The sequence below is a fragment of the Mus musculus genome, chromosome X (genome assembly GCF_000001635.26).
Source record: "Mus musculus strain C57BL/6J chromosome X, GRCm38.p6 C57BL/6J".
Classification (NCBI taxonomy): Eukaryota; Metazoa; Chordata; class Mammalia; order Rodentia; family Muridae; genus Mus; species Mus musculus.
Window position 1 is genome coordinate 112063506 of NC_000086.7, and position 13160 is coordinate 112076665.

At 33.5% G+C, this 13160-nt stretch overlaps 1 protein-coding gene across 1 annotated transcript in view; it reads left to right on the forward strand.

Annotated features, from left to right (window-relative positions):
* Tex16 (testis expressed gene 16) overlaps window positions 1-13160 on the forward strand; it is a 230561-nt gene that overhangs the window by 166740 nt on the left and 50661 nt on the right. The window contains exon 9 of the mRNA XM_017318644.1: window positions 4910-4993. Coding sequence (XP_017174133.1) covers window positions 4910-4993 — 84 coding nt within the window. The remainder of the gene's footprint in view (window positions 1-4909; window positions 4994-13160) is intronic.

Sequence of the window (13160 nt, forward strand, 5' to 3'; positions counted from 1 at the left end):
GCATGATATAATTTATAAAAGTATATATTTATATATGGTACAATAATAATGTTTAAATATTTCTAGTGTAAATCTAAATTATTTTGTTATGAAATTGAATTGACTTCAGGTTTTCAGTAGTTTTTTGCCCAAATGTATTCCATTTAAACATCTTTTGCGATTTTTTTCCAAGTTATTAACAGAACTTATATTTCCAAGATATTTAGGAGCCTAATATTTAACGACAAACCTTATTATTAACTTAAATATAGGGGTAGGGTAAAATACTGAATGGATAAAGACGCTTTTTATTGAAAGTATGTAATATAAAAATATCTCATTCTAACATATCAATATGCATTTATAGATTAGTTTCCTAAATGCTATTTTCACGATGGAGAACTATTTTCATTGGTTTTAAACTTTCAGCTATATAATTAGGGCATGACTTCTATTTCATCAAATGTGTTTAAAATTTTAATCAGAATATAGAATTTTAGATGATTAGAGGATATATTACTTTTCACTAGTTCCTAATAAATCAATACTCAGTTTTATATTGAGAATTCTTGTTAATAATAAATCAGCTCTGTGAAACCAGTTAGTATTATTGTTTGGATGATTCTGGGTGTCAAACCCAGTGGATTATTCATGCTGAGTGAGCACTATACCAATGCACTTAATCCCATCCTTTCCTTGTTATTCAAAACTACAATGGTACCATCAAATATTATACTGAGCCACCTAAAACTATTGGTTTAAATTTTCAAAAGCATATTTTGAATTTTTCAGAGTAACGACCCTACTAATTTTGTTTATATTGTTTGGTTTTATGTTATTTCCCAAAATAGATATCCATCAAAGCATAAATTAATTAATGTGCTTTTGATATTGTGAAGAAAAAGGTTAATCATTAATTTGTGGTACCTATATGCAAAACACTGTATTTATAATGTTTTATTAAATCTATAAAAACAACCATGTGAGGAAAGTATTGATAGAATCTCTTATTAATGAAGAAACCAAGACTTAGAGTTTCACTTGTGAAAACATTCATTCCTTGTAATCATTACAACAAGAAATCAAAACCATTGTCCCCAAATTCTGTATTGTCTTAAACTTAATGTATAAATGTTGCTCAGAAAAAGTTGAGTAACATCATTTACATTATGCAACTGTCAATTCACTTTATTCCTAATTTAAGTAAGTTCTCCCAAGTATCTTCTCTACTATTCAGGTTATAATTATTTGGATAGGAGCTCTCTATTCCTTATGTTAAATACATCTATTAAAATGTTTTATTCATCTAGTGTAGGTTTTGAAAATTTCTGAGAATCTAGATTTTCAATATTTTCATCACAAATTGTATAGTAAGCAGGATAAAGTAACTATGTATTCACTATTGTATAATCACTATAGGTACCCTAGTATGCTGTTGCTAGGGTACCTTACATTTAACATTACCTTAGTACACAGTGGTCATTGTCATCCTTTCCTAAACTCTTCTCCTCTTTACTCTTATCAGTCTCTGGTGAAAAATATCTTTGTTGTTGTTGTTGTTGTTGTTGTAGTTGTTGTTTTTGGTTGGTTGGTTGGTTGGTTGGTTGGTTTTGGGTTTTTTTCGAGACAGGGTTTCTCTGTATAGCTCTGGCTGTCCGGTAACTCACTCTGTAGACCATGCTGGCCTCGAACGCAGAAATCTGACTGCCTCTGCCTCCCAAGTGCTGGGATTAAAGGCGTGTGCTACCACTGCCCGGCTGGTGAAAAATATCTTATCTCTTTATATATTATATATTTTCTTGGCTTCCACCTATGTGTGAAATTGAATGTCATTCTTTGGTAGATTTATCTCAGTTTGTCATTCTTTGGTAGATTTATCTCAGTTAACATAATTATGTTTAGTCATAACCATGTTGTTACAAAAGATAAGACCTTCTTTTATTACTAAATAGTATTCCATTGTGTGTGTGTGTGTGAGAGAGAGAGAGAGAGAAAGAGAGAGAGAAAATTACATTTATTTCATCAATTCATGGTAATTTTAGTTATTTTCATTTCTTAGCTTTTGTGAATAGTGCTACGATGAATAAGGATGAAAGTATCTCTTTGCCATATGGATTTCTACTCCTTTGGATATACGAGGAACTAATGGATATTGAAAAAGTTATATTTTTTGTTTTGTGTTGTGTATGTTTTAGGAACATCCATATGCTTTTCTATAATAGTTGTGCTAATTTACATTTTCATTACCTGTGTTCTAGGGTTCCATTTTTACATTTTTATTTGTCCTTCATCTTACTGATAGTAGTAACCTGTTTGGAGTGAATTGATTTCTCATTTTGGTTTTGACTTTCATTTCTCTGATTATTAACAATATTGAGTACTTTCTCTATATATTGCCATGCTAATGTCTTTTAGGAAATAACTTTGGGAGCAAATGCTCATTTTTAATGGGCTGTTTGTTTATATGTGATTGAGTTTTGAGGTCCTTATTTTTTCATATCACTGTTTTTTGGATGAATAATTTCAAATATTTTTCTAGTTCTGTAAGTTATTTCTTTACTCTGGAGATTACTTTGCAGCAGCTTTTTAATTTGCTAGAATACCATTTGCCTTTTTGATATCTTTATTTACTATGCTTTTAACGTATGCTCAAAAATGCCTTGTCCTGCCAATTGTTTGGAATATTTCTCACATTTTTCTTACCATAGTTTCATGGATTTCTGGCCTTATATTTAAGACCAGAGTTACAATTAAGATACTGAGTTATTTTAGATTGTTTTTGGGAACTAGTAGGCAGAGTTGGGTAATATTAAACCAAATATAGACATACAAATTTCTCACCATCAGTTACTGAAAATACTATACTTTTATAATGTTGGTTTTTAGGATTGTCAAAATGCACGGGGGTTGAAAATATGTAGATTCATTTCTAGGTTACTTATTTCTTACATTTATTTATGTGATTATTTTTATGTCAATACCATTCTGTTTTGGTTACCATAGTGGCAGATAGTAATGTCTCCTGTTTGCTATTTTTGCTCAAGATTATTTAGCTGTTTAGAGTTATGGTGGTTCCAATAACATTTTAGAATTTTTTTCATCATTTTAAAAAGATCACTTGCATGTCAAAGGGGATTGCAAGATTTTATAAATTGTTTAAATATCAGTACCTTGGGCATTTTAATATTACTATGTCTCCCAATCTATGAATATAATAATATATCTTACTGTTTTTGCATATTGCACAGTTCTTTCATTAACATATTTTGTGTGCTGATCTTTCAGTGCCTTGATTAAATCTATTCACAAACACTTTAAATTTTTGTAGCTATTGTAAGTGGCATATGGTGATGCTACTGATTTTTATGTATTAGTTATATAGGTTGCAACTTAATGGATTAGTTTATTAATCTTAGTGTCTGGGAATGTAGATCAATCAATCCAAACATTATGAGGCCCCGTACTCAGTCTCTAATACTGGGAATAAGAACACATGTATTTGTTCTAATGCATTTTCTTAGGACTGCTTAATATGTAAATTCTTGTCCATCTACAATTAGAGAGAATTTGATTTAGGAAAAGTTCCATTTTTATGATTTTTGTTTGTTTGCTTGTTTGTTTATGTTAACTATTCAAACTAGGACTTCTAGTAGTATATTGAAATAAATTGATGAACTTGTAATATCTATCCTTGTCTTGTACCAGTTTTAAGACAGAAAGCTTTTAGCTTTCCTCCACTCAGTTTAATATTATGATTTTTTAAAATTTTTGAATGTTTTTATTATACTGAAATATTCTCCTCTGTACTTAATCTTTCATCATTATGTTGAATTTTATCAAATACTGATTTTGTACTTCAAGAGATGATTATATGTTTTCATTATTTATTCTATGTGTTTCCTATTTTTATTGATTCATTCATGTTGCTCTCCTTTTGGAGATTAGGATCTACATTGTCACAGTAGATAACTTTTCACACATTTTTTGATTTGGTTTGGTAATGTTTTATTGAAGATGCATACATTAATTAAGGATGCTGTTTCATGTATTTCTTTTATGCTGTTTTTCTGTAACTGTTTTGTTTGGTCTCAGAAAAAGGCTGGCCTTGTAGAACGAGTTTGAAAAACTTACTTTTTGGTCAGTTTCACAAAATCATTTAAGTAAAATTTGTGGTATTTTTCCCCTACATGTTTCATGAAAATCATCAGTCAGACCATATGTTTTTGAGCTTTTCTTTGATGAAATATTTTAGTTAGTCATTTACACATACTACTCATTTGTCAGTTAAGTTTCTATTTTTGCATGATTAAATCTTGATCTAAATTTTCTATTTTTCTGGATTTTATAATCCAGAAGGGATTATAGAAAGGGAAGCCAATATAATATATTTTCTATAACATACCGTAACACTAAGCCATACTAAATAAGTTAATATTTCTAAAGCAGTAAAATAGAAACTGGTCATTGTTATGTTTTATTGGAAAATTCTCAGATAAATCATTTCACATGTTGCTGTTAAATTTAGACTTCTAAATTTATTAAATTGGTTTATTGTTAAAAAGGCTGATTCCATTTTTTAGGCTTCTTGAGATCAAATCTCAATTCTATAACCAAATTCCTGACCAGATTAAATTACTTCTCCATGTCTTGGTTTCTTCATATCTCTAATAATTGTACCTACCTCATAAGGTTGTTGAAAGGGTTTAAAGAGCTAATTATGTGCTAAACCCTCAGAATAATGCCTAACATATGAGTTCTCTTTTTTCATGCACTATTTATGTATACCAGTATACATGTATTTATGATATGACATTTTAATGGAAATATTAAAAATGCTAACTGAGCTGTCTGGGCCTCTTATAAATAGTATGGTTTCCTTTTTGTATCAGATTTGTGTCTGTATTTAAACTTATTTTACCTTTGCTTTTAGCCAATTACAACTGAACCTGAAAGAGTGAGTTCTTCAGTGAAACGCAAAGCTGATAATACACCATCCATTCAACATCTATCAATGGTAAGTAACTTAAATTATTTGCAGGTATTGAGAAATTGATTGCTTGTGAGGGATAAACTTTATGGCTTAAGAAATGTTCCGTATGTTAGTAGAATTTAGAGACCTAGATAAAAATCTGTCTTCTAATAGTATTATTTGGATATAAATAAAGCCATGCTACTACCATTGTCTATAGTAAGTCAGTTTTAACAGCCCTGCTTCTGTGTATATAAGTTAATTTTAGTAGCTTAATGCCTTTGTATAACATACACATCTGTGGTAAGTTTATCAATCTTTCAACATCAACTCATATGATTCCCTGCCTGGGAATCACTAGCCATACTATAAATACTCCCATATTCGTTGACATGCCATGTGTTCTAACTCTTTGGGTCTTTCTATAATTCTTTGGTTTCTTATTCTTCTTTTTCTGTTCCTGTATTCCAGCTGGATCACATAGACCTAGAAGGTCTTTGGATGTGATTCTTTGCCAGAGTACCCATGTTACTAGGTTAAAATTCCTCTATAGATGGGTACTTCACTAACTTACCAACTATTTCTTCTTTGGAACCCCAGAATAAATAGATTATGCATTAAGAAATAAAAATAATTATTTCTTCTTTAGATTAATTTGACCAAGAATGAGCCCAAACTTGAACACTTTACTTCTCTTCTCTGTATGTCCCTAACAAAGGGTTTTGATATGTATTTATTGAACAGCAATGAAAAGTTGGCATGGGAAAGGAATGAAAGATTCTTTATAGAAATTCTTAACAGTTTAACATGGGAAGAAGTCATTTTACTTACATAACTGACCCAAATTACTAAACAATACTGCAAACATATTGATCAAGTTATATCCAAGGTTTCTTTCAATATTTATGGCAGGTACTTGTTGTATAAGGTTGCTTACAACCTGTTGGCTGCTTTTGGCAACTGATTAACAACACATGCATTTGCATATACATATACAATTCTCTAGGTCATAACAAACTACATACAAAAAATACATTAAGTACATAACAAAATATTAAAGCTATGATATATTATAGTTTACAAAAGCTTATTGCAGGAAAAATCCCAGGTAAGTGAGGTTGGCTGTTGGACTGTTGGCTGTCTTCTTAAAGGCAGGTTAAACTTACAGTGAGGCGGCAGGTTAAACATAGCTAAAAATCCTGGACTACAGAGTGAGTTCCAGGACAGCCAGGGCTACACAGAGAAACTCTGTCTTGAAACAAACAAACACACAGTTAAAAATTACTTCAGTGTGACTTCAGGGATCAGTATCAGGCCACCAGGCTTGACAGTAATCACCCTTACCTGATGAACCATCTCACTGGCTCTTTTCTTTCAACATTTACAGCATGACTCCCACAGGTTGTCCTCTGATCTCAACAAGGGCACTGTAGTATATACCAAATAAATGAATGAATGAATGAATGAATGAATGAATGAAGAATGAATGAATGAATGAATAAATAAATAAATAAATACATAAATAAATGTAAAACAATTAAATAAAAACAAAGTTCAAGGGCACTGTAGTATGTAGCAAATAAATAAATAAATAAATAAATAAATAAATGTAAAACAATTAAATAAAAACAAAGTTCAAGTTATTATCTAAGTGAAAATCTTGAACTAGAAAACAACTCCAAAGAATTCAGCAAAAGGAATATAAAACTAGACACCAGGAAACTTTGATTTACGTACATTTCTGTCTAGCTGCATGTTAACTAAATATAAGTGGATATTATTGCATGAAACACAGATGTGACATGTGAAAAATAAGTACAATCTCTAATACTGAGAAACTAAAAGATGTTTAGTTAAGTAGAACTATATCTGGAATGCAGTTGTATTTGCTAATTAAAGGTTTGGTTTTATTTTTAAAAATTACTTCAAGGCTTGTTATTAAATTTGCTGTGAGGTCAGCCAGAAGTTCAGTTTATGGGAAGTAAAGGGATAATATTAAAAATTATCACTTCCAGTAGGCAGGACAAAAATCTAAGAACATGTATGACTAAATTAAATGTCTTAATTGGCCCACCAGATTCAGAAAATAGAAGACAAAATTTCCCTTGATAAGGATGGTGAATTATGTTTATTTTATTCAGACAACTGCATTCTTCGTACTCTAGAAAAAGAAACCTCAGACTTTTATATTAGAAAGAAAATCTGTTACTATTCCAGTGTTCAAACACACAAAGAACACATTGAAATATGAACTTCATATAAACATGAATATTAATTACATATATTTTGATAGTACCTATCTTATTAATATTATCTATTATGTTTTAAAATTCCATCTAGCTTCCAAAGTTTTTTTCTCGTTATAAAACACAGTTTTACATAGATCTCACATTTCATAGGCTTATTTTAAGTTATTGGCTTAAAATTTTATTCATACAATCTATTTTGATCCTATTCTCCCACCTCCAAGTTTCCCTAGGATTTCTCCACCTCCTTATCCACCAAACTACATTTTCTTTGTCTTTTTTGAAAGAAAAAATATCAAAACAAACTATCAAAAAGGCAAAAATACCAAACAAACAAAAATGTACACAAAAACACACAAGCAATATATGGAGTCCATTTTGTGTTTTCCTACTATTCCTGGTCATGGGGCTGCCATACCTGGTGTCACTTGGGAAAAAAACTAATTTTCTTGTATAACTCAGTCTCTGAGTTTATGTGTGTGTTGGCCCTGTTTTACTGTTTGCTTAGAGTCACCTACCACCTCTGCCTCTTAAAATATTTCTACTTCCTCTTATGCATATATATCTAGTCCTTGAATAGATGAGGTTGATAAAAGCATCCAATTTAGGCTTGACTGCTTCGAGGTCTCTCACTGCCTGCACATTCTCCAGTTGCAAGTCTCTGTGTTAATTCCAAACTACTATAAGAAACAGCTTCCCAGGGTCCCCATTGAAGGAACTAGAGAAAGTACCCAAGGAGCTGAAGGGGTTTGCAGCCCCATAGGAGGAACATCAATATGAACTAACCAGTACCTCCAGAGCTCCCTGGGACTAAATAAACTACCAATCAAAGAAAACACACAGAGGGACTTGTGGCTCTAGCTGCATCTTTAGCAGAGGATGGCACATTAGGTCATCAATAGGAGGAGAGGCCCTTGGTCTTGAGAAGGTTCTTCATCCCAGTATAGGGGAATGCCAGAGCCAGGAAGCAGGAGTGGGTGGGTTCGGGAGCAGGGGAAGGGGGGAGGGGATAGGGAATTTTTGGAGAGGAAACTAGGAAAGGGATAACATTTGATATGTCAATAAAGAAAAAAAAAGATACCTCTTCTCAGATGATGGCTGAGCAGCAATGTACTGATGTGTGGATATAACAATATATCATTAGCTATAGCTTAATAGCTATGTTCATTTAGCAGAATAATAGTAGTAGAGTTTTCCATAGGGCCCTTGACCTATCTACTCTCATGTTCTTGGCCTCATTAATAGTGTTAGATATGGGTTCCATCTCACAACTTAAATTCATTCAAAAAATGGTTGGTTATTCCTAAAAAACATTTGTGATTCTATGTCTTGTACACGTGTGCTTTTGTAGGTTCTTAGAGTTTGTAAATAGATGATATTAGTGATTACTTTCTCCTCCAGTAGTGTATATAGTACCTTTCAGCACCTTGAATGCTAAACAGTAGGGATGAAGCTTCTAATTGGGCAGCAATTTGATTTTCCCATGTTTGGTGCCATATATAAGTAGTGTATTTAGCAACAGGGTTCTGCAGTTAGATTGGAGAGGCAATAACCTGTGATGTTTGAGGGATCACTGCAACCTCTTTTTTCCAGTATCTAATACTTGAGTACTGGGAATTTTACTTAGTAGAATAAGATAGGGCATGGTGGCCCCCCATTATATGATGACTCTACCTAAATTTCTCTCTCTCTCTCGCTCGCTCGCTCCCTCCCTCCCTCCTTCCCTCCCTCCCTCCTCTAATAGGTTTCCATGCTGCTTTTCAACTGGATATTGTTGTTAGTTATTCCTGCCCAAATTCCCTCTGTTACCCTGCCTTCCCATCTCCTTCCTCATTTACCTCTCCTATTCTTGTCTCCTTTTTATCCTTTTATAACATTATATTCTATGTCTCCTTCTTTGTAAGACCTACTTTTCTCCAGTGATCTCTTACTAACTACCTAACTTCTGTTGTTATTATAAATGAAGCACAAACTTAAAAGCTAATAATTCCCAAACTAATCACTTATTCTATGTATTGCAAAAAAGCACATTTGCTGTGTAAATACTTCTTTGTTAGTATCATTCCCTTTAGTGCTACTGTCCAAATACATATATTCATAAGTGAACATACCCATTAAAATTGCTACACTTATAACCCTTGTTTTCCTATAATCTAAAATTCCTTTTTGTTTTTTCTGTCTAATGATCTATTTATTGCCCTTGTTATAATGTGATATTTTCTTTAAAATCACCTTTATTACTATTTTTCTTTGACCATATTACTGAAAATGTCAAATTACTTCTGTGTTATACTTTGAATTCTGTTGTCTTTTCAATATTGAGTTCTATCTTTATCATGATGTTTCTTTAATTGATGACCGCTCGTTATATTTATAATGTCATAAAATTTTGTCTTCATATATTGCACTGTACTGTATTTCTTTTACTTTAAGAGATAACCTTGCGATTAGGATATAACTTCCTTCAAAGAAGAAGCTTTGTTTTTATCAACCCAAGGGAGTTCCTTGACCATGCTAAGCACAATTTTTTCCAGTCCTTTCACTAGCCATTTTTCTATGAATAATTTCATGTGTTGCAGTGTAAAAAGGATTGAAATAGCCCAATTACACTTTAGAAATGCACTTTTGGGTTGTGTTTGCAGAATACAGATAAAAGATAAAACAAGAGTTGGGTCAGAGAAAGCAGATGTGACATGTAGGCTCTTAATCCTTTTGAGATATAGGCTCTCTTGTGGCAAATTACTAGCTGTCTAGATTCAATTGAGATTTTCTTCAGCCATTTTCAGTCATTCAGTTTTTAAAAGTAAGGTTGAATGCACTGAAGCATATTTCCCCATTGAGAAATTTTAAATTATTTATAGAGGTTTACTGTGAAAATTCATGAATCTTTAAAGATTGGCTGACAATATTTCAGTTTGCTACATTGACTCAGACATTAGACACCTTTAGTAACATATGTGTATATTACAATATTGCTTGCTTTATTGATCAGGTACATATATGCAAAATGGTACATAAATGTACATTTAGCATTAAAGTTGAAGTCTGAAATCATGAGAAACATATCACAAGCTTAGGATCTGAAAATTTAGAGTGACTTAGGTCCAAATGACAGTCTCTTACATTCTGTCTGTCTCTTTTTCTCTTTTCTCCTTTGCTCCCATCTACTTTCCCTCTCTTCTCTTTTTCTATTGTCCCCAACCCCAGGTTAATAAATTACATGTTTTAAAACTTCATTCCTTCTTAGAATAGGGAACAAAATACCCATGGAAGGAGTTACAGAGACAAAGTTTGGAGCTAAGATGAAAGGATGGACCATTCAGAGACTGCCCCACCCGGGGATCCATCCTATAGTCAGCCACCAAACACAGACACTATTACATACACCAGCAAGATTTTGCTGAAAGGACCCTGGCATAGCTCTCTCTTGTGAGGCTATGCCAGCGCCTGGCAAATACAGAAGTGGATGCTCAGAGTCATCTATTGGATGGAACACAGGAGGAGCTAGAGAAAGTGCCCAAGGAGCTGAAGGGGTCTGCAACCCTATAGGTGGAACAACAATATGAACTAACCAGTACCCCCAGAGCTCGTGTCTCTAGCTGCATATGTATCAGAAGATGTCCTAGTCGGCCATCATTGGGAAGAGAGGCCCCTTGGTCTTGCAAACTTTGTATGTCCCAGTACAGGAGAATGCCAGGGCCAAGAAGTAGGAGTGGGTGGGTAGGGGAGCAGGGCAGGGGAGGGGAGGGTATGGGGGACTTTCGGGATAGCATTTGAAATGTAAATGAAGAAAATATCTAATACAAAATTTAAAAACTTCAAAAATAATTATATATTTAGAAAATGTGGTAGAGAAAAGAATTTCTGCTGGCAAAATGACAAACTATACATGTGTAAATGTTATGGTAGTATTTAATTCTTTTTTAACATTACTTTTAATTTTTTATAGTCTAGTTGTTGTTACCCCTCCTGTTCTTTCTTTAAAATTTATTACATGTGTTTATTTATTTGCTTATTTATTAGTTTATGTGTATGTGTTCATATATAAATGCCACTGTGTACATGTGGAATTAAATGACAACTGGCAGATATTTGGGTCTGTGTATACACCTTGTCCTGATGATCAAACTGAAGTGGTCAAAATTGAAGCCAAGTGTTTTATTCACTAACCCATCTCCCCAGATGTGTTTTTGATCACTTTAAAACTGTACTGTGAAGTACGTGGAGTTATAAAACTCATAATAGATCACATATGAATTAGACTGCAATTTTATCAAAATTTTACATAGAGTGTGAAGGCATATTTCCAGTCCTTATAAAAAGCATGCTGTTACTAGAATGATCTAGTATTTATTTTTATTTTCCTATTTCTTTGTGGCAGTGAATAGTTTCATAGTTGAAGATCTCAACATAAGTCTCAAACTAAACTTTCATAATTTCTTATTAGACTGGAATTAGTTCAGTCATAATTCATGTTTCATTTTCACATTCCTATCATCTACTCTGTTGTAGTTCCCCCCTTTTGGTTTGTGTATACATATATAATACACACACATATATGTATGTGTGTGTGTGTGTGTGTGTGTGTATATATATATATATATATATATATATATATATACATACATATATACATATATGTATGTATATATATGTGTGTGTTTGTGTGTGTGTTTTATATGTTATAAGCAGGAAGTCTCTTTATAACATAGGCTGCCATAAGAATTATGATTATTTTGCCTTCCTTAGTCTCCCAATATTAGGGTCTAAGAATCATCAAAGAATGATACACAAGTCAGAAATAGTATGCAAATGCAGAGCATTTATTCAGCTGAATTTTTTTACATGCAGGGGTCTCCTCTGATGGACTTGCAGGCCCTACTCTTATTGTCAGTTAGGGGAATTCCAGGGAGGAGTATGTGCCCTTTTTAGTTGATTGGTTAGCTCTATCTCTAGGGGCCTGACTGATTCTATAATTGGCTAGGTTTTGGAGACTACCCAGATGATTGCTTACTCATTCTAGCTACCTTCAGTCCATATGCCAAGGTGTCCTCATATTGGCTGCCTGTGGCTATGGTTGGCTGACCATAGATTCTTGGATCCAGGTGATACATGTTATCATTTCTGGGATACTGAAGCTTAGATCTAGTTTCACAAACTATCAGTTTGCTGCTTGTCATGGAGTCAGCCTGGATATGGCTAAATCACTCCTCTCAACAAGACCTGGAATTGCCACATTTGGCTCATCCTTATTATAGGTTTTATGAATATAACAGATCTAATGCATATTTTACAGATATGACCAAACCAGGCATACTGTTATATGCTCATATTTCCAAAATTGTATCCTGGACTACATAGACAGGTACGTTCTAAAAAACAAACAGAACATGGCTGAAATTTTCCATTCTGAGTTTCTTAACAAATGATTGTTTGGATATCCTGAGACCTAATTAAAATTCAGAATAAAAGGCTAGTGAGATGGCTTAGCAGGTAAAGTCATTTGCAGCCAGGTATGACACCCTGAGTTCGATTCCCAGGCCCTAATTCTTGAAAGTGGTTTTATAACCTAGACAGGCAGGCACACACAGACACACACACACAGACACACACATGTGCGCACGCGCGCGCGTACACACACACACACACACACACACACACACACACACACACACACAGAGAGAGAGAGAGAGAGAGAGAGAGAGAGAGAGAGAGAGAGAGAGAAATTTAATATAGAGCTTCTGGTCTCCATCTACGCCCCAGAGCTAAGACTGTCCCATAGCCCTCTGTACCCAAATCCTGCCCAAAGAGAGCTGGTCTCCCCAGGATGGCTGACAAAATTAAGATTGCAGGCTCACATGTTCAAGGAGGGATAAGCTCCAGTCAGAGACAGCAAGACCAACTAATACCAGAGATAACCAGATGGCAAGAGGCAAGCACAAGAACATAAGCAGCAGACAACAAGG